Genomic DNA, 23925 nt, shown 5'->3' on the forward strand with positions numbered 1-23925 from the left:
TGTGCCATAAGTTGCTACAAAATATTGCTTTGATTTTTTTTTTATATATATATCCTTGTTGCTTGTATAGACATACTAATTTCATAGTGAGTAAAGAAATTGAAAGAAAGCATTGAATCCCAATAAAAGAAGTATTAAAATAAATTCCAATGTTTGAGGGATTTTTAGACTCATTATAATTGAGAGTATGGAATATGGAGAGTATACAAGTAACTAAGATATATGGCCTAATAAAATTATTATAATAAAATTTTAGCCTTACAAAAAAAAAAAAAAAAAAAAAAAAAAAAAAACTATCATTATATAACTCAAATTGTAATGAATAGCTACAAATCTCCTATGAGAGTTTATTATTCTTAGATCATTGTCATCATTATCAATATTATGGCTTCTAACAACTTCTAATAATGTATCCTTATATCACACAATAAAAACACCATATTACACTATAGCAACAAAAATAGAAACATGAATCTAGATCAATGCCACATTAAAATTCTATTGCTACAATTCAATGTTGTACTCTACTATATTCTAGGGCCATACTATACTCCAACACCATGATAGCAATCAGCAATCTTAACATATCTATTAGGAAAAGTTTCCAAAAACAATAATACTTAGTATTTAAGAACAACAATGTAAAATAATAACCTTTGTACTACATTCCACAAAAATTGAAGAAAAAAAACTTCTTCATAATCTATTCTATTTTAATTTACTACACTACAAAATTTTAAAAAATAAGATTTTTGTCAAATAAAAAATAAAGATTCTAAGTGCAACTTAGTAATGATATCTAATATGTCACAAAAAGAGAATTCAAACGTGCAAGTATATAAAGAAGAGCCTAAATTATAGTCAATGGTTAAAACACTATAGCTAAAGAAAGCCTTAAAATTATGATTTTTTTTTTCTTAATAAGACTTATAAACTTGATTTCATAAGAAAATCAAGTTAAGATGGCTTCTCTACCTAAATCCTCAAACCTCACCTAATACTATAAGGTCAACTATTCTAAAAACATTAAGTAGATGAAAATCCACTTAACTAAAGTATAGTACATCTATTTGACATATTTTGGCACTCAATGCCATATTATGTGACATAATTGTCAAAACTTGAGATTAAGGCTAATAGCTATCAAATGACCTCTAAAAATACTTCTTTGGCCAAAAATAACTTTACTATTGTATTATTATATTAGAAACATATTTCTAGTAGGAATTGACTTCTCACATGCTTTAATTCATGAGAATTTGTAATACTTGTGAAGATTAAAATTTTGACAATTTGAATTGAATTTGATTTATTCCAAATTACTTTAATTCATTTCTAGCTTATTTATGACATCTTTGATAATATAATTAGAAAGAGAAGCAAGATCTGCACTTTAAATCTCAACATCTAATGAGAATGAAGAATCACTCTAAATTCATACATAAGAACAAATACTTTTTAATAAGCAGTAGAGCGCAGTCCATGAAATGGAAAAGCAATTCGAAGCTGTTGAACCAATTGGTCAATATCAATTCCAGAAGGCTTCTTAACACGACAAGCTATACATTTTTAATTTACTGTCATCATGAAAGAAAACAAATAAGCTAATCAAGATATTTGAACAAATTATGATTCTTTTTCTTTTACTTTTCATTTCTTTTAAAAAGAGTTATCTTGTAATTTACTTTTTAATTTTTTTTACAGAAATCATTACTTTCATGATTACATACAAATCAATTTTTGGTTTAACTCACTAGATACTAACCAAAATTTGAAAACAATTGTTTGTAAATATTAACATCATTCTTAGAAACACTTAATAAGATTTCAAATTTTATTATTGTCATGTTAATTTTTGTATTAAATTCTTTACTAAGGGTTTGCAATGAGGAGTTTTAATTCAGTGCCACTTATTTGGAAACCCCGAAATTCAGCATTACAAGAGAAATGCACAGACTAGATGCAATCTTTCAGGAATAACATCGTTACTGTTGTGTAAGTGTGTTTATGTATGTGAGAATATATTTATATTTTTCTTTATTTATTTATTTATTTGTGTGTGTGTGTGTGTGTGGTTCTTTTCAATCCAATTAGTATATTTATTTTATTACTAACAGTAGTTTACAATTAATCAAAAAAAACTTGTTTCTATGTTTCTGAATGGTGTATGTTCTCTAAACAATTTTATTTTTATTACTATTTTTAAAAAAAATTCAAAATTACAAAATACAACATAATTCAAATAATATTGGTTTATTATGTAAGTGTAATTACATTTATTTATCTATTATATTTTATTTTAATATTTGAGCCATATTATTCTCTGATCTTTAAACTAAATCATAACACTTATTATTCTTTCTTCTTCTATCTTTTACATATATTTCTTAAAATCACACCCCATGACCTAAATATTTCAGGTTTCAACATTTTCAAATAATTATAATAATACTTTCTGCATGAAATTAACACATGGTTGAAAACATGATAGGCATGAAACAATTGTGTTCAAGGACTCTTGGAAAATTAAAATGCACAGTTCATGCACAAAGTAAAACCCTAAAACAAAGATTCAAACATTATTTATTTTGATTATTCATCAATTGACTTCCAAGTTACAAGTCCAATCTTGACATTGGAGGTGAGAGAAGATCAACATAAGAAAAATGGAATCTATTGATGAAGATGAAAACCCTATTTCCAAAAAGTGCAAAATTGCAAAAAACTCAATTGAAAGAAGACTTCAAGGAAAACAAGAGAAAACATTTACCCTGGACAAAAAAGTTTATATGAGCCATCCACTGGTGTTAAATGTACCAGAAGCCTCAATTGAATTTTCACCACAAATTGAGTCTTGCAAAGCTACAAGTAGTTCAAGTGCCAAAGAAGCTTGGAAGCGTAGACAAGGAAAATTCAAGCTTGCAACTCCTGAATCAGAAACTCAATACATGTGGTTGCCCTTTTTTGGTAAATCATTTATATAATAATCCAATACAATCAAAAAAAAAAAAAAAAAAAAAAAAAAACAATTCTACTTGTTGTCTTGCAAATGGTTTCATTTATATACTAATACCAAATAAGATAAAATTTGTGAAAATAAATTTGTAAAAAACTTGCATGTATAATTCAACATTTAATCATTTTTTAAAGGATGTTGGAATTAGTAAGTTACTTATATTAATGCAATAGAAGGATTATGTGTGTAGAGTCATTGAAAGAAGATCCAACAAGGCCGGAGTTTGTGTATTTGCAACCACCATTGGTTCCAAAGTCTCCAAAGTATGATCCATATGAATTGGAGATTGTGAGGCATTGCCACCTCCGCCAACATGCTGCGTGTTTCCATTACACCATGAGCTCCAAAGGAGTCACCCTCTTCAGTTCCAATGGCAATGCCGGTTGTTATAACATTCAACACCTATTTATATTTTGTATGCATGTGTGTATCACTCATATACTGTGTTTTCTGTCAATATATATATATATATATATATATATATTGATAGAAAAATAGATAATTTTTAAGTTTTATCTTGATAAACACCCAAAACTTTGCAAATAAAAATTGTAATGGATGATCTAATTTAATAGTATCACTCATATACTGTTCAAGGATCTACTTTAGAACTTAATGTTTACTTTGTGGTTTCTTGAAATTCTGTTTTTACTGTTGATGGAATAACAAGAGTTATTGTGATGACATGCATTATAGAATTTGAAGCATTGGATCAATGGGAAAGAGCTTATAATCAATTTAGATGCATCATGCATCTTAACATTTTTTCCCAAGTATGATTAAGTGTTTTTACTTCTACTTCTTTTTTGTGTATTTTGTGTGGAATTATATCCTGAAACATAATTGAATCAATTTTGTAAAATTATTTTATTCTTATTAACGAATTTTTTTTACTAATAATCAAATTCTCCTTCCTTTTCACATTACAATATCAACTTTGTTTAAAAAGCATTATCTAAACATGAACATAATCAAAATCATTTTTTTATTTTTTTATTTTTCATGTATTTCCTTTATATTACCTAGGAAACAGTTCTATGTATAATAGCTTTAGATGCATGTTATGATTTACAAAACTTCACAATTATTACAGTATAAAATTTGGAAGACATGGGCGCTTTGGAAACATTATGTTCGCAGAAAGAAAAAAACATTGGCCAGTGCAATTATTCAAAAAAACTTGTTTGCAAATCATGTAATTTTTGCAGATGTGTTGGTCAAAATACGCAAGGTATGGCTTGATTTTCAAAAAAAATCTATTTTAGGTTGAATTCTGAAAATCTTCTGAAATTTTATCAAATTAACGAGTTCAATTCCAAAAATACAAAAAACATATGTAGTAATATTTCGTTTGTGGAATATAATATTTCAATCTTCTGAATCTGGATGAGACTGTGATTAGTACAGATAGTTGTTAAAATTTGGACTATGCGGTTTTATTATCTTGATCCAAAGAAAATATACACGTTGAATGAATTCATACAAGAGCAAACAATTAAAAAAAATATTGTTGATTTAGACATATCACAGGTATTCATAAATACATCCTTTAGAATTAATGCATAAATTTTGTAACGTTTGATTTGAAATTTTTGTGATGAAAAAAATCTATACGTAATTTGGAGACAATATTTTTATTCTATTTTTATTCTATTTTATTAAAAACATGGTTGTTTTATTTCAATACATACAATTTCTAAAATTAAGAGTTATATTCACTTGTTACAATCCCGTACACAAATAATAATCAAATTATTTGCTCAATATTATAATTGATATGACATGATGCAATTTATTGAATGGAATTAAGTATGCAAGAGATATTATAATAGCAATAAAAAATGCTTGCATGAATGCTTTAGCTCAACTTGAAGAAAGTCTTTTGGGTACCAATGATTCTTCAATGTCACTCCCAAATGAAGAATCAGAAAACCATGTACAATCTACACATCCTTTAACCTTTACCATCATAATATGGTTTTATTTCTTTCTCCATTTTTTTCTATATATATATATTGAATTTTTTGAAAATTCAAAGATTAATTGTCAATCAACCAAACATAGGAACGATACACCTATTTGATAGCAGCAGCAAAGAGATTGGAACAATCACGGCTTTTAAGTTTTGTAAGGTTGGTGGATTATCTCATCACGGATGCATTACACATGGTGTTGAAATCTACCTTAGAAGACTTGGTCTTCATCTTTCTCAACTTGTATCACAATGAAGTAAATAACAATGCTATAGTGGCTTTGCAAAACCACAATGTGGGCGGAAGAGATGATGAAGAAGACGAGCATGGCTCTTCTAGAGATTCCATTCTAATGAGCTCACCAAATCCACAATCCTCTCTTGCTAACTCTTCTTCTACCATAAATGAATCTTTTGATGAGGATGGAAAAAAAGTTGCTACACCTCCACAATATCTCATGGTGGAATTGTGGGTTTGTGATGAAATTCTTGTTTTCCATCCTTCTTTTCAAGATTACAAAATAAAGGTTTTGAATTTCCATGTCCATATACTCTTTTACACTATTTGATTAGATATATTGTGTAGAATATATCTAAATAAATAAAAATAAATAAATAATTAGTTAGAAAAATAATATATCACAAAAATAAATAAATAATTAGTTGGAATTTTATCTTAAAATCCATCTTTTTTTAATAGAAGCATTGGGATTTTGATTTTTTTGTGCTTTGCATTGCTATTGAATACAGTATAGTTGTCAAACTTGTGAGATGAAATTGTGGTATAGATTGAAGGATATGTCAAAGATATTTTGAATGTTGTACGTGTTCTACGGAGAATGCTTTATCATCCCGAGCTTGATGGAGTTGTTGATAAAGGAGATGTGGATGTTGAGAATTTGACATCCTATGTTGATCTTATTGGTGAAAATCAATTCCATGCAATTCTGAAAAAAATTCCAAAAATTATAAAATCTTCATTTAAGGTATGATTACTATGTGACAAAGTCCATGAGGATTATTTCTGAATTCAATCTTTTGATGCAAAAAAACTAATATGAAATAAAACAACTTGAATTATTGGAATGTATTAAATAAAGTATAAAGAATTTTCAAATTACACATTTTTAAACTATTACTAAAAATAGTGAAAAATCAAATCAACATAACAAAGTATGAAACAAACAAAACATACTCAACTTGAAACCTAACATGATAACTAATTCTATTAACTGATTTTTCATTTATGATTACAACATAATATATACTTATACCACATTTACATACATACATAAACAAATTGAAAATTCTGATTTAAATTTTTTTCAAATTTTTATTTCATGACATGAATTTTTTAAAGCCACCATCTCAATATAAATGATATTTTTCAGATTTATAGTTTTGAAAAATCTGTCTATCATAAACTTAATTGTATAAATCAGTAATTTTTTTACATAATGAAGTTTATGTCAATGAATTAGAGCACTATAAATAAAATTGCAAAAAAAAAAAAAAAAAAAAAAAAAAAAATCTTGTTATAATCTTCTGGAAAGCTAGTTTGACCCATCAAACGTAAATTATTCAATTTTGAACATTTCAATTATTTATATTTAAAATAAAAATAGGAAACAAATACATGTTATTAATGATATTTATTTTTTAAAAAAATTAATCCAAAGCATCCTAAATATAGCAAGTACAAACAAATATATGACTTTCGTCAATGAATGTTTCAAATTAAAAGAAATAATGATATCCAGAAAAATATTTGTCACTTTTGAAGAATTTCCAACTTCAATATTATTTTACTCATTCTATATATATATATATATATATATATGTGTGTGTGTGTAAATATTAGCATATGAATACTTGTCAATAACCAATTTGATGAATAATGTAGAGTATTGAATTTGTTAAAGAACCATTTCAAAAGCACCTTGACCAATGCATAGCAAATCGACTTATCACGCATGACATGTTACTAAAGGAGGTATTTCCATGTTTTGATATGTGAACTTGTCTAAAATTTAATACAATAATATCAATGCATGGAACACCAATATCATGATATAGTTCAAAATAAAACCATTTCTTATTAATCAATTTAATACACTAGTCATTGCACATAAACAAGAAGCATAACAAGTTAGAAGTTTTTCTTGATACACCATGTCATGATTTTTCTATCTCATTTCAGTTTTAAACAACATGGTCATAATATATTAAAATGTCAATATAACTGTATTTATTTAGTTTATTTACATTATTATTAAGTATGTTTATTTTTTTCTAAAAAATCCTATAACTAATTGTTGCATGGATGCTTGTTTATTATTTACTAAATTTTTTTGGGTAGTTTTTAGAATTGAAAACCACTTGTTCATTAGTGTTCATCAAAGATTGATGAGTATAATTGATAGGACTCTTTTGTAGGTTGAGGAAGGCAAAAGAGACTTACAAATGTTTCGAGATGATATAGAAATATATCTTTGCCAAGAAAATGCCATAGCCCACCTTCCAGACTATTATGATGTGGTGAGCACATTAGGTACTAATTTTGTGTATCTATAATTATTTATACAAACTATTGCAATTGAAGGTTATGATAGTATCAATGGCAATAAGAATATCCACAAAACAATGGCAATAGCATTCACTCCTGCATTAGTTGACATAGTTTTAGTGAAATACAAATGTTTTCAACTTCTAAATACAACTCTGCAATTCAAAGTTTAAAATATTATTTTTCCTTATATAGAAATATATATGAGAGACATTAATTAACCAGTGTATGAATGGTGATTTCATCAGGGAATCTTTCATATCATAACAGCCAAAGCTAAACAATCTTTGCTTCCTTTGCCTCAACAAGCCAAAAAAATCATTTTTGCTTTGTTATCCTTTGTTGCTGGAAAATTATTAACAGTGAGGTTTATATGCCCTGCTCTAATGTATTTGCATCTTTTTCAATATTTCAATATTTCCAATATTCAATGTACCATTTCACAAACTCATGAGAGCTATAAAAAAAAACTGTTTGCTTTGATAAAAATGATCACAAAAACGTATGAAAAATATAAAATATATTGAGATATACTTATTAATTACCATTAAATGAATATATATACGTGTAAATTTAGATTTTTTTTAATAGTGATAAAATGTCATCTAAATTCAAACTTTCAGAATATGGTGTCTGAGTGTTGATGTTGTGTTTTATTATTTTTTTTTAAAAAAAATAAAATTTTTTTTCCAACAATGAAATCAGGTTAAATTCATGCATGTTATATTTTTGAGTAACATGTAGTGTACTCATGCTCTGTCTTATACTAATTCAGCACAATGTTCTTATTCTGCAAACAGGATTTTATGAATAAAATCCATGAAGCTGAAAAGAAACTTCGTGTTGTCCCTAATAGTGTGGAATCATTTGTTGACATTGCAAACTTTAAAGATGTATGAATTTTTAATCATGTCCCCAAAATCTAAACACCATTTTTTCTTAAATTAAAAAATAACAATTATATTCTCTTTTTTACCATTTTTTTTTTTTTCCCTTTTGCAAAAACATTGCTATTCCACAAAGACTTCTACTTAGTAGAATCATAAAATATAAGTCAAGTATGTAATAATAACAAAGACACCATTTAAATGAAAGTCATACTTGTTACATAATCTTATTGTCTTGAATAATTTTAGTATTTCAAAAAACATAAGTTTTATTATGAGAATCGCTGTAATAAAATAGGATTTGCAAAAGACATTGGCCAATTTGGAGGACCAAAGTAAAAGCATTGTTGACCATTATGAGTTGATAAAGGAATATGGTATGGAGGTGCCCGCCATGGAACAAGCCTCCTTCCAAATGATGGCTGTGGATTTTACATCATGTAAAGAAGCAATGGATTTAGTTGAAGATGCCAAACCCCTTAATATCAAAAAGTTTAGCTCTGACCTCTCCAATGAAGTTAACCTCCTTCGTAAAGATGTCATTGATATCCGCACCTCTGCACAAGCCCCTATGATCTTAAGCGCCAGTATGTAGGGTCACAAGAGTGTGTATATATCTATATCTATATATATATATATAACATAATGATTGTTGAATATTAGAATCATAAGCATAACTTGTTAAATATTTTTTAAAAAAAGTCAATGATAAGAATGTTGGTTAATAGGGAGGAAATATTTGTGACTTGGTGATCCAATTAGCATAACTAAAATGTTGTGAGGATTTCTAAGTTCATTGAAACTTTTGAGAGGTAAATAGTTGCAATGTAGATGAGTGGATTATTGGAGAATATAAGAAGATGGTAATTATAATGTGTGGTATCATAAAATTGAAACAATACTACACTGGTCAAATAAAAGAGTTAGTAGTGTTCATAAAACATAAAGAAAACAACTAACAAAATATCATCACATTTACATTCTAGGAGCAACATGGTAAAGGAAAACTGGTATAGTAGATTAGATTGGATAAACAAATTCAAATTAGGGTTAGTAGATAAAGTACTATTTCAAACTATCAATGTTGTATCAAAGTTTATGAAAATAACATGAACCACATTGTATTGATGGCATAATAGATAAAATGGCATTCAAGTTAATCATAGAAACCCAAAGCTGATGATAAAAATTCAGAATTTTTATGAAACCTTTTTTCCTATATACAAGTAAAAATCTGGAGATTGTCACAATCTTATACCTTTCAAATTTGATTATGTATGAATTAATGTAGTGTTATGGATGGTCTTTTGACAAACAGAACTAATAGTAATGGTTTATCTATTTTTAACACCCATCTCTAATAAATGAATTGAAGAAACCCAAATTCAAATACATCTAAATTTTTGAAATAATAACACAAAGCTCGCTTTCTTAACATTCTTAACATTACAAGTCTAAGATGCAGACATAATTCATTAGCTAATAGGTTTTTAATTATTTGTTAGTTTTTGAATTACGTGTAAGTTGAAAGAAACTATAAAAAGAATATTTTAATTTATTGTAAAGAATGATGCTAAATTTTAATTTTTTGAAAATCAGATATGTTTTGATGGCTTCATTCTCTTTGCCTTTTCTTGGTAGAAATTTATCAGAATTTTTAAAGATATTTGAACTTGATTTTTTTTTTCTTGTTAAAATCATATATCTATATCCATATATATATATATATATATATATAGAAAATTTTATTTTAATTCTAAAATATTAAATTACAATCCCAAACCTATTCACAGATGCTGAAGAAGATGTGGTATTACCATTCATGAAGAAATTAAACGATGATGTGATTGAACAAAAAACTCGAGCCAAGAAAATTGTTGAATATCAACATCTATTTGGGGTTTTCAACTTACACTACTTGACAGAAAATAATATACATTAACAAGGTTTTAGTATGAAATCGTTTGATTTCAAATAAAAACCTGTGCTATGTAAAAAGAATGAATCTCTTTTCACTTTAATATTGTATCAAAATAACAAAAATAAAAAAACATCAGCTGTAAATGTAGAAATATAAAAATATAAATTTAAAGCAAATAATAAGTGACTCAAAGATAATAAATAGAAACTTGATCCATGTATTGACAGGCCAAAGAATCTAAGTTTGATGATTTAGCTCAAGCTAGTGAAGAAGTTGCTCTGAAATATCAATTATGGGAAGGGTTACGAGAGTTGGCAGAGAAGTCAGCCTTGTGGAATACAACCCATTTTGAAAGCCTTGATGTGGAGGCAATGGAGTCCATTGTTACAAAGTAACATTGTTTATATCTCTCTCTCTATATATATATATATATATATATATCTGTGTGTGTGTGTGTGTGTATGTATGCATGATGTAGATGGCATTTTATAATTAATCTTATTAACAATTCCATTATTGACATTTATTTGTTTTGTATTACTAACTGCTCACATGGTTTAATAGTTTCTATTTCCTCATAATGTGGTGCTTAATTCCTTTTCAATGAATGTAATGTGTGTGTTTTCTATAAAATAATCTACAATTTTCCGTATGATTTTTTGGTGTAGATATTCAAAATTGTATGTAAAGCTGGAACGATTAATTCCTCCAAACCCTGTTGTGAAGCGTTTGAAGGCAATGGTGACTGTGTTGGTGAACACCTTACCAGTTGTTCAAAACATGCTGAACCCGGCTTTACGAGATCGCCATTGGAAAAAGATAGAAATTATAATAGGCCGCAAGGTGACCCAATAAACCCTAAGTTTTATAATCTACTAATAAGTAAAACTCATTTACAAAAACATGACTATGTTCATGTAACTAATGTTTGGATCATGTTTGAATTGTAACTGGTGTAAAATCTTATGCACATTTCTAGATGATTCTTGAGTACAATGTTTTTTAAAATTTAAAGTATGCATGAAGACATGCATATATTCATGTAAAGCTTCAAGATAAATCAACAAAACCATAAGGTTGAGTTTAATGAATTCTTGCATAAAGTGTTGCATTGTTTGCATCTATAATTACAAAGTCAAAGTATAAGTAGATGATTTGGTGCTGAATAATGAACTAAAAAAGTGCCAATCAAAGTTCCAAAAAGTTAATTACTACCATCCATGTACTCAAAACATCATGAAATACTTTAAAAAGGAGAATTAGTTTTGTGAAAAAGGTGAACGTGTGAAATGAAAATAACTAAACCATCACCTGAAAGACTGCACTAATTTCATGTTTTGATTGATGCAAGATTGAAAGGAATTCCCAATTCACACTCAATAAACTTTTGGAACTGAAAGTAATGGATTTCACAAATGCAATTGTGGAAGTATCTAATGAGGCAACACAAGAAATGGGTCTTGAAGAACTTATGTCAAAAGTCCAAGAAAGAGTATGCTCTTTAATGTGCCCATGAAGTTTGAAACCAAATAAATATTTTTAAGTTAAATTAATTAATAAGTTTATTTGTGAGCATGCATATACAAACAAGATGAATTGTTTGAGTAAATGATCTAACAAAGGAATATTTTCTTTTGTGTATTTCCATGTTTGTTTTGGAGTAGTGGACAACTGTTGAGTTTGTGGTGAAGCCTTTCAAAGACATGAAGGATTCATATATTCTAGATGGTGTGGATGAGGTCTATTCGGCTTTAGATGAATCAATGGTAACTATGAATACTATCACATCCTCAAGGTATCCACAAACAAAACATATATATATATATATATATATAATTTATTTCATTTTTTATTATTTATTACTTAATATATATTTAATTCACATTTAAATCTGTTGCAATAATTTTGTCATGAGCATGGAATATGATTTTTTCTTTTTGATAGCTTTTCCAATTATTTCCAGTGTAATTGATATCCAGTTTGATTGAGAATGTTTAGATGTAAAGAGCAGCAATAAAATATAATTCACATAATAATTGTGGTCATGTGTTATAGATTTGTAACGGGGATCCGAATGGAGGTTGAGAAATTAGAAGGGCAATTGAAGCACTTTAGAAAGGTTCTTGACCAATGGTGTGAAGTTCAAAAACAATGGATGTATCTTGAAAGCATATTTAGTGCGCCTGATATCCAACGCCAATTACCAAATGAAAGCAAAGCATTTTTTGCGGTTGATAAGCAATTCAAAGACATTATGAAGCGAACGCATGATAGGTGGAATTTGAAATATCTTTTTTTCCATACATGAATTTTATTTTCCGTTCTTATTTTTAAATAGTACATTTATAAGAAAAGGCATCCTCGTATCATTTTTTTTATGTTTCTAATTTTTATTTTTATTTTAAATTGAACAGACCAAATGCTCTTCAATCTGGATTGGCAACTGGATGGCTTGAAATATTTCAAAAAAGTAATGAAACATTAGAAAAGATTCAAAAGAATTTGGAAGACTACCTTGAAACCAAGCGAATGGCATTTCCACGCTTCTATTTCTTATCAAATGATGAATTGATTGAAATTCTTGCGCAAACAAGAAATGTTCAAGCTGTGCAACCTCACATGTCTAAATGCTTTGGTAATATTCCTAATTTCTTCTTTTCCTTTCTTTCACAAAATACAAGTTCTGAACTAATAAAAACTTTTTAGAATTATTTGTGAAATTGATTTTTTTCAACTCATTTTTAATGATGGTTCTTCATGTGATCTCATATTTGAAAAAATTACCAAGTAGTATTGAAAATATTTTTTTAGGTCCTTGAGATTATTTATAAAACAATGCAACATTAGGATAAAAAGTGTTTGTATGTTGGTTTAGTTTTGTTCTTTCTTTTCACACATGAACACGCATAGACACTTATGTGCATCTTTTCAATGACAAGGAAAGAAAAATACTATCACCACAATTTTGTGTGTCCGCTTTACAAATAGTTTGAATGATTCATGTTTCCAATGCAATTGTACCTGATTAATTCATTTGATTTGACTTTCACTTTCAGATGGAATCAGAAGTTTAGATTTTGGTGAGGACCCCAAAAGCATAGATATATTTGCCATGATTTCAAGTGAGGGTGAGCGCATCACACTTGGAAAGAACCTCAAAGCTCGTGGGAATGTAGAGAATTGGCTCACAGCAGTGGAACAAAACATGGTGTCTAGCCTTCAAAGGTATGCATCCACATCTTACCCTTGTCTTTCTTCAAACATAATAAAAATAAAAATAAAATAAAAAACACACACACACACACACACATACATATATATATATATATATATATATATATTAAATGGATATTATTCTCTCTCTCTCTATATATATATATATATATATATATATATATGGTATGGAATTTATTATTTGTACACAAGTAATCTTAAAAGTGGGCAAGGAAGTATATTTGATTTCTATTATGTAAGAAATGTAATGTAAGTAATGTAAGAATGATGTGTCTGAATATTTATCTACATGTTTTTTTTAGGCTTGCAAAGCATGCTTATGTGGAGTATGCACAGAAACCTCGTGGACAATGGGTGCTCATGCATGCAGCACAATTGGTTGTCATGATCTCACAAGTAATTGATGATCTACTTTTTAGCAAGTCTAATTTCTTTAATATATATACACACATGGGTATAGATATATTATTATTTAGAATGGGTTTTTATCATTATGTGGTGAGGAACAAACTCCTTAAGTGTAATAACTCTCTCTTCTTTGTTCTTTTTTTCATTTCAAAACAATTTTGGTTTTGACACCCAAAGATATAAATATATAAATAACTGAACTCAAAAATATTACTTGTAAATGATGAGTTAATTCCTATTCTGTTTGGTCATTTCAAAAGAGACAAGTATGTCTTAAATCTCATTTTTCATCAATCAACTTAATTTTTGATTAAATATTCATCTACTTATGTTCCTCTACAAAAATAATTTTACAAAAGATGAATTAGCAGATGATTCTATTTTTAAATTCTGTGGATTGTACAACTCAAACTAGTGATATGTAGTAGGATGTGTGTCTATTCTTTTTTTTAAGTGCAACAAATTTTTACAGGTTTATTGGGCAAGGGAAGTAGAGGCTTGTTTTCTTCAAGCAGTTGAACCTGAACTAACAAAATTCTTAAAGAAAAATGTTGATCAGTTAGAAGAACTCTCTGTTTTAGTGTGTGGAGATCTTCATGCACTGCAAAGAAAAATTCTGACTGCTCTTATCACCATTGATGTGCATGCACGTGATATTGTTGATAATTTACTCAGGTGCTTTCATCTAATATCAGCCAAAACTTGACACTACATATATCTATATATATATATATATATATATATTCATACACATACACCTAAAACTCTAAAACCTTTAAATAATTCATGATAGAGTAAGCTTTTAATAGCTACATTCCTATTAAATAAATTTCTTCAAATACAAGTGAAAATCAAGCTATACAACAAGATGTTTACAATGATGAATGAATGAATTTGTGTGTAGCAATAAGACATTTAAAGGGACAGAATTTGGGTGGCAAATGCAATTGCGCTACTATTGGGATGATGAGGTGGAGGATTGTGTGGTGAGGCAAACAAATGCAGTGTTTCACTATGCGTATGAATACTTGGGAGCTCAAATGCGCTTGGTGATCACACCGCTCACTGACCGATGCTACATGACCTTAACTGGAGCCTTGCACTTGAAGCTTGGTGGAGCCCCGGCTGGCCCTGCGGGTACGGGCAAAACCGAAACCACCAAAGACCTTGGGAAAGCCCTTGGCATCCAATGTGTGGTGTTTAATTGTGGAGAAAACCTTGATTACAAGGTGCCTAACACCCTCATCCCCTCCCCCCCCCGATCATACACCTTAAAATAAAAATAAATAAATAAATAAACTTTTAAATTTCAATACAAGTGACAACAACAATGTGATTATACATATATATATATATATATATACATACACACACACATGTATGTGGGTTTACATTAATACATGTCTAGAAAGGAGATTTTTTCTTTTCTACCTTTTTTTTCCATTTGACTTTCCAAATATGTGAATGAAGGGCTTATAAAAAATTGGAATGTTTGATTGAGTGGAAACATGGGGGGTGTTGTATAGTTCATGGGGAAATTCTTTGCAGGATTGACTCAATGTGGAGCATGGGCGTGTTTTGACGAATTCAACCGAATTGACATTGAAGTGCTCTCGGTGGTGGCACAACAACTTTTGACCATTCAAAATGCATTGAAAGCTGGGCACTCAAAATTTAATTTTGAAGGGAGGGAGATAAGGCTCATTTCCACGTGTGGCGTGTTCATCACCATGAATCCTGGGTACGCAGGGCGCACAGAATTGCCAGACAATTTGAAGGTGTTGTTTCGGCCGGTGTCCATGATGATCCCCGATTATGCCCTTGTGGCTGAAGTCATGCTCTTCTCTGAAGGTTTCCAATCACCTCACTCACTTTTCTACTTCATTAATCTGTAACAGTCATCAAACTTTAAAACCACCACTAAAATATTAAAAAATAAATCATCAAAAATAAATCTTTTTATAAGTTTGAATCTTTGAGTAGAGAATTAAATTGAAATAGAAAAAAAAAAAAAAAAAAAAAAAAATCTCATTTTTTGAAATAATGATGTATAAATAACCATGTGTCTATGTGCATGTATGCAAAATATTATAATTTGGTATCCAATAATAAAAAAAAATGTCCAATTTTTAAAAAATAGGTGTCTATATGAAACTCTCTATATATACATATACATATACAGACACACACAAATACACATACATAATCTGAAGAGAGTGAAAAAAATCTTTCATCTGTGCATGAAAATGAGTTTAGTTTTGTGGAAACACTTAAATGTATGTCCTCTTCATTTGAATGCAAATGAAATATTTACCAAGCATAATTCATTTGTTGACCTCATGAATTTTTATTAATTAACATCTACATATGTATGGATTGTCAAATAGGCTTTGCCAATGCAAAAACACTATCAAGAAAAATGGTGAAGTTGTACAAGTTAGCAAGTGAGCAATTAAGTCAACAAGATCACTATGACTTTGGGATGCGGGCCGTGAAGTCTGTGTTGGTAATGGCAGGCTCATTAAAACGAGCAAATCCAGACCTTGTGGAAGATGTTGTTCTCATCCGAGCATTCAAAGATAGTAACCTCCCCAAATTTCTCCGAGCAGATGCTGATTTATTCATGGCTATTATTGGAGACCTGTTTCCAGGTCATTTTTTTGTGTTCAATTATTGTAATTCCTAACATGCAATGTGACATGTACTTTCATGTTTGTGGATGTGAATTTACACACATTGAAGATGGAATGTTGAACTTGGGTTTGACAACAATCTTCTATTTCAAATGTCATGATTTCATGAAAATATTTGTGTTGATCAAATTAATGTCATTCTTGCATTATTTGGATTCACATTTATGTATGTATACATATACATAAATAAGTATTCACTCTCAATATTAAATAGATGGGAGAAGAAAGAGAAAGATATGTGTGTATGCATTTTTCTAACTAAGCATTGCAAATGAAGACAACATTCACATCCATTTTTGCACACCTAATCCCATGATATTTGGCACAATTGCAATGTATTTATTAAATTCATTGCTAATACATTGGACACTATTCCTCTGCAATTGGATGAGTGTGATATACAAGGACTAGCTACAATCCTTGTTACTAGACAACCTCTACAGTCTACTTTCTAGGAGGCTTTTGTAACAATCCCTACAAAAGTCCAACTAATCGTTTAGGTCATAACTTCTTCCATGTTAGTATGTGTAGCTTTTACATTGAAAAACATGAGCTTTTTCATGGAGAAACAAAAGCTTACATAATGTGTCTTCATGGGGGGGGGGTGTTGGCAACAACAGGTGTGGTGATCCCCAGGCAAGACTTTGGTGCCATTCAAAATGCAATTGAGAATTGCCTTGAGGCACATGGATATCAAGCAGTGGCCACATTTGTGATCAAAATCATACAATTGTTTGAGACCATGAATGTTAGGTTTGGGGTGATGACCATAGGCCCCACAGGTGGAGGCAAGACGGTGTGTTGCCGTATGCTGCAAAAGGCCATGACAAAACTCCGCAATGATGGAAACCCTAACCCAGCATTCCAAGTAACACACGCCTTTGTGCTAAACCCTAAGTGCATTAAGATGGGTGAGCTCTATGGAGAGTACAATCTACTTTCAAATGAGTGGACGGATGGGCTTGGGAGCACCATCATTCGTGGTTGTGTAGCTGATACCACACTGGACCAGAAGTGGGTGGTGTTTGATGGGCCAGTGGATGCGATTTGGATCGAGAACTTGAACACTGTGTTGGATGACAATTGTGTGCTGTGTTTGCCCAATGGGGAGCGCATCAAGCTAAATGCAACCACCATGCGCATGTTGTTTGAAGTGCAGGATTTGGCTGTGGCCTCACCTGCCACTGTCAGTCGTTGTGGTATGGTTTATGTCCCACCTGAGGAGCTTGGCTGGCGCCCTTTTGTTCGCTCATGGTTGCAACGCTTCCCTCGTGAGCTTGCCCTGCATATGCCCAAACAGGTCTGCCTCCTCCTCACTTTCAACACATGTATGTGTGTATGCTATAAAAAAAAAATAGAAAAATAAAAGTATGACTCAAAGTTAGTTATTTTATTTCATTTCTAGATAAACATAGAGTATAGATTAGACATACATGGTGTGATGATTTACAACTTCCAATTAACTTTTCATTTTTAATCAATGAATTGTATATTTTTGTGGTATTTTGTTATGGAAGTAAATAGTTTTGTATTGTTGATAATTATTGTAGTTATTTGTTTAGAAATTTCAGTAAATCATCTGAACAACATTTTTATGGCTTGGTTTTTATTTTAAATATTTAAAATACTGGTTGGTGGGTGATAAGGTGGCAGACTACATTTACATGTTGTGTGACACATGGATTGACAAGGGGTTAAAATTCTTGAGGACAAAATGCCAAGAAAACATCCCATCCATGGACATCAATATTGTCACATCATTGTGTTGTCTAATGCAAGCACTTCTTCAACCGAGCCGCGGAGTAAATGTTAATCTATCCATTCTTAAAGAAGGAGAATTAGATGAAACGGTGATGGCAAATTTGAGCCGCATCTTTGGGTGGGCCTGCATTTGGTCCATTGGAGGAAACATAGACCACAAAAGTATTGAAGGCTTTGATGTATTCTTTAGAACAGAATTTGAAACACTCACCATCTTTCCAGGATCTGACACTGTCTATGAATATTTTGTCAATGTGAAAGATCAGGTTTTTCTTTTTCTTTTTCTTTTTAGATCCCTGTTCAAGTATTTAATATTTATACTTTTGTGTGGTGTAAACTTGATGTTTTTATATACATACACCCACAAAAATATGTGTTTCTTGAGCAAATTTTATTTTCTTTGACATACAAAACGAAAATTATGAGAAATACCAACCAAAGTTATGGTCTAAACATCAAGAGTGGACTGTAGAACCTTGCTCCATGGGAGGATGTAATTAAAGAGTTTAAATATGTCTCCGAAACATCATTTTTTGAACTCATGGTACCCACATTAGACACAACAAGATTGGGATTTATTATGGAGATATATCTTGAGGTGGATAAAGCAATTCTATTCCAAGGAGTGTCGGGTGTAGGCAAGAGTGCCATTGTCATGGATCTCATCACAAGGCTGCGTGAGAAAAAAAATTACATGTCCATTGTCCTCAATTTTAGTGCTCAAACAACTGCAATTGCAACTCAGGTATCATTCATTAAAATCAGCACCAATATCCAAAAATAAAATAAAAATGCATGATGATTATTGATTATTGATTATTGGCTGACAACTCAAATTTTGAATGTAGCTCATGTATGTATTAACTTACATTTTGATGTAATTAATTTTTGGATTAAAAAATTGGCATAATTTTTCAACTTCCTTCAATACTCTTGCCTTAATTGATCCCATCCAATATGTGAAATTTGACTTTATTTTAGTTTCTTTTCCTTTTTGAAGGGAATGGTAAAAGTTACTACAGATGTTTATGGGGATGTCATCATAAAATAATCATTGTTATGGATTTTAAAGCTAGTTTGTGGCACATCTATAATACTTGTAAATGAAATAGAATCAAACACAAATATACTTCTGGATCTATTCATTATTTATTTATTAATTATGCTTATTTCTCCATGTGATGTGAGTGTGCACAGGGAGGAGGTTTTAGATTATTTTTACTTTTTTATTATTTTTCGTTGTTTTTAACATGCAAAATGTGAAGTTATTCCACACTACATAATCCACTCAATAGACAATGTTCTATTTCTAAAAACCCATAATTGCAATTATGCATTCAAGGCTTTATCTTATTCATGGAAATTAAATTGCAAAGACATCTATGTATTTTCATTTAATTTCTGGCATAGGAATCCATTGAAGCCAAATTGGAAAAAAAGCATCGGACACGGTTTGGAGCTCCAAGTGGAAAAAAGATCATTTGCTTTGTTGATGATGTAAACATGCCTTTGCGTGAGAAATACTTTGCTCAACCTCCAGTGGAATTGCTCCGGCAGTTTTTAGATTTCCGAGGGTTTTACGACCGCCAATTGTTGTTTTGGAAAGACATTGAGGACATGACCATTGTGGCTGCCTGTGCTCCACCCGGTGGAGGCCGCAATGAGGTATCCCTCCCTCTTTTCTCATGCTATTTATTTATTTACATTTTTTAACATCAGTTTTAAAAGAATATTCTTACAAAGTCAATTCCCAAACTCCACTTTTCATTCAATTATTGTTTTGATTGGTGCATCTTTTGCACACTTTATGATTCTATGAAGTATTCTAAGGCATTCTATGTGTAATGCTAGTATTGGTAAGATGAATAAAGAAAGCATTCAAAGATCAACTTTTACCTTTTGTAAAAACTTTTATTTTGTATTACTAATATTAAACTTTGTTTGTAGCATTCTTTGAATGTTTTTCAAATTGAAATTCTAGTCTACTAACACCCTTGATGGACTTTTTAAATAATCAAGCAAAATAGAGGGCATGTGAAAACATTGATCGATGAAAACATGTGTGTGGGTGTGCACAAAAGGTGACGCCAAGATTCATCCGGCATCTATCCATGGTGTGTGTGCAACCTCCAACTGAGGGGAGTTTGCGGATGATATTCCGGGGCATTCTCGAAGGATTTCTAGGGGGATTAGGGTTTGCGGCGGAGTGCAAGGGCATGGTGAAGCCCATAGTGGATAGTAGCATTGAGACCTACTCACACATTAGTCATGAGCTCCTCCCCACCCCCACCAAGTCCCACTACACCTTCAACCTCCGTGATGTCTCCAAAGTCTTCCAGGTATAACCTCTTCAAAGTTCCTTTCATCCACCTAAATCAACAAATTCATCCATTCCAAATACTAATAAGACTTCTATATAAATATATACATATACTAACTAGACTTATATATATATATATATATATGAATTATTGAAGTTTTCTTTTTGTCTTTTTTTTTTGTTATTTGTGTAGGGGATTTTGATGGTGAAACCAATAGATTGTAATACTAAGAAGCAATTGAAGCTACTATGGGTCCATGAGAGTATGCGTGTCTTCCACGACCGGCTTGTAGATCAGAATGACAAAACTTATTTCTTAGGGATTTTGTATGAGCTGTTGAAAAGGAACTTTGAAGAGGTTGCTAGTTTTGAAGATGTTTTTGAACACCAAATTATAATGTTTGGGGATTGGTTAAGGCCAGGGTATGAGAAAGAAGATAGGAGATATGAACAAGTATTCTACAATCACTCACTCATTCTCTTACAAATGTACATGTGTGCATGTATCCACACATATGTATATATATATATATATATATACAACATCTGCTTGATAAGAATATTATATCATTAAAAATAGATGAGTATTTTGAAAAGGAAATCAGTACTCTGTAACAACTTCAATCACATATCATATATTCAATACAAATAATTCATGTAATGTATTACAAAGTATGAGATTACCAAAAAAGTGAAAGTGAAAGTAAAAAGTAAAAAGTTTTCATTATTGAGAATATTTCCTCTTTTCCAATTAAGATTCTTTTCCTACTTTCGAATAATTTGTTTGTGATAATTTCAAAGCTGAAAAGTCTATTTACATTTGTTTATTTATGTTCAAAAGGAATATTCTCCTACATGAAAAAAACATAAGCAAATTTTCAATGTAGTTATTTATAAGTTTTTTCACTCCATTGAAATGCAACAAAAACAGGTTTTAGATTACAGCAAAGTTCCCCAATTGTTGAAAGATTATTTGGAAGATTATAATATGACCACAACAAATATCATGAAGTTGGTCTTTTTCAAGGATGCCATTGAGCACATATCACGTATCACACGAGTTCTGCGTCAACCTCGAGGGAATGCCATGTTGGTTGGGGTTGGAGGATCTGGAAAACAAAGTCTTACTCGGTATGCATGCTTTTTGGCAGAGTATCAATGCTTCCAAATTGAACTCACAAAAGGCTATGGAAATGCAGAGTTCCGAGAAGATTTGAAGGAATTATACAAAATTTCTGGTAATTATATGTATGTGTGCCTATATATATATATATATATATATATATATGTGTAAAAGCTTGGTTTAAAATCAACCAAAGAATTTGGGTGATTTATAATAAACATATTTGTTTAGTCATTTATATAATTGCACTTGCATCAATACATGTTTTAACATTTTTCATTTAGTTAGATGTTTAATTTCTCATTTAATCAATTATGCCACACACTATAATTCAATTATATATATATATATATATATATATATAATTACAACAGCTTGCTTTCAATGCAGTAAATATATTAGCATCTTTTCAGCTGAACTACTTAGTGATGAACAATAATCATGTGAATATAAAATATGAACATGTAATTTGGCATGTAAGAGTGTATTCATGCATAACTAATGGAATAGAATCATATGTGATTAAGAAAAGCTGTAAAATTAAATTCTGTGAACTCAATAACTGGTTCTGATATGTAAAGTTCAGTCCATATGGTTTTTAGTTTTTGGGTTCTGGTATGAAAATTTATACCTACAATGACCCATTCTATTCCCAAATTCCCTTCTATAATATCTTTTTGTTCCACTTCCCACCTTAATAAGAGGTTTTAAAAGGTGTCACTATGTGTAAAATACATTCTTAGTGTGGTGAGCTTAGACATCTTACTCCAATTACTTTTATTATCACGCTTCTGAGTACCATAATTGAAATAAATTACTCATTTCAAGTCTTTGAACCAGGCTGTCTTCTTAATGCATTGCAATGGCATCTCCTGTTGACCTTCCCTTTACAATTTTCATTGTAGTATATTTTTTCTTAAGAGATGACATTTTTTGTTACAGAATTATCACAATGTATTAATCAAAGGGTTAAAATAAATTAAATAAAAAGTAAAACTTAGATGGTAATTAATTCAGAATACAATTTTTCAACACCACCTCAAGATTTATTTTATTTTATTTTATTTTATTGATGTTAGGGCTGAGATGAAATATACACATTTCTGAATATTAGGTTTTTAAAAAGTAATAGGATTAAGCTACTTGATTGTGTTTATGATATCTTAAAGTCATGCATTTCCATATTATACAGTAAAAAATTGATATAATTCATTGTAAAATTCATAATTATTATAGTTAAAATTTATGTATTATTTATCTTTTGAGGATTAATTAAGACAAAACTATTGGAACATGAAAAATTAAATTTTGGGTGATAATGAAGGCATTGATGGCAAGCCAGTCACATTTCTACTATCGGACACTCAAATTGTGAATGAAGGATTTGTGGAGGACATCAACAATCTTTTGAACTCGGGAGAGGTACCGGGATTGCATACATTGGATGAGAAAGACCAAGTGATGGTAGAAATTAGAGATTATGTGTTTGCACTTGGGTTACCACTTACCAAAGAGCAATTGTACACCTCATTTATAAATAGGTCTCGTGAAAATATCCATGTGGTACTTTGCATGAGCCCCATTGGTGATGCCTTCCGTAGTCGGTGCCGACAATTTCCTTCGCTCATTAACTGCACCACAATTGATTGGTTCAATGAATGGCCAAAAGAAGCCCTACTTTCTGTTAGTTCTTACTTCTTGGAATCCGTGGATTTGGGCTCATTTGAGGTTTGCAATTTTTGATCCTCCAAAAAGCTGATATGATTTGTTGACATTAATATTAACATAAGCCAATATCAATATATGTCAGTGTTACTATCTCTCTCTCTCTCTATATATACATATATATACATAATACTGTTTCTTGTGAAGTTTCTTGTGTGTGTTACTTTATGGATGTATAAGGGTTTTAGTATTGTTAAAATAAAAGAGTTTAAATATATCTATATATATATATATATATACATATGTGTGTGTGTGTGTGTGTGAGTGTGTGTGTTTATATGTATTGCAAATTTCTTGAA

The 23925-nt window shown here is 30.2% G+C and overlaps 1 protein-coding gene across 18 annotated transcripts in view; it reads left to right on the top strand.

Annotated features, from left to right (window-relative positions):
• The first annotated feature begins 1338 nt into the window (after positions 1-1338).
• Positions 1339-23925, top strand: part of LOC112284397 (uncharacterized) — a 34922-nt gene continuing 12335 nt past the window's right edge. Inside the window, exons 1-35 of one of the 18 annotated variants that reach the window (XM_073535060.2) lie at positions 1339-2009; positions 2492-2967; positions 3207-3398; positions 3713-3789; positions 4110-4247; positions 4424-4546; positions 4827-4952; positions 5081-5515; positions 5777-5974; positions 6892-6981; positions 7425-7526; positions 7803-7916; positions 8355-8447; positions 8740-9028; positions 10235-10341; positions 10590-10753; positions 11031-11205; positions 11714-11854; positions 12027-12157; positions 12418-12636; positions 12777-12997; positions 13419-13587; positions 13899-13992; positions 14477-14679; positions 14909-15233; positions 15531-15855; positions 16392-16655; positions 17318-17997; positions 18344-18724; positions 18931-19203; positions 19869-20123; positions 20540-20797; positions 20972-21232; positions 21710-22016; positions 23226-23629. In XM_073535060.2, coding sequence (XP_073391161.1) covers positions 2667-2967; positions 3207-3398; positions 3713-3789; positions 4110-4247; positions 4424-4546; positions 4827-4952; positions 5081-5515; positions 5777-5974; positions 6892-6981; positions 7425-7526; positions 7803-7916; positions 8355-8447; positions 8740-9028; positions 10235-10341; positions 10590-10753; positions 11031-11205; positions 11714-11854; positions 12027-12157; positions 12418-12636; positions 12777-12997; positions 13419-13587; positions 13899-13992; positions 14477-14679; positions 14909-15233; positions 15531-15855; positions 16392-16655; positions 17318-17997; positions 18344-18724; positions 18931-19203; positions 19869-20123; positions 20540-20797; positions 20972-21232; positions 21710-22016; positions 23226-23629 — 7635 coding nt within the window. In that variant the 5' untranslated portion in view covers positions 1339-2009; positions 2492-2666. The other 17 variants (XM_073535061.2, XM_073535062.2, XM_090251804.1 and 14 more) reach the window with 17 other exon arrangements.

The sequence above is a fragment of the Physcomitrium patens genome, chromosome 7, assembly GCF_059467195.1.
Source record: "Physcomitrium patens ecotype Gransden chromosome 7, ASM5946719v1, whole genome shotgun sequence".
Lineage (NCBI taxonomy): Eukaryota > Viridiplantae > Streptophyta > Bryopsida > Funariales > Funariaceae > Physcomitrium > Physcomitrium patens.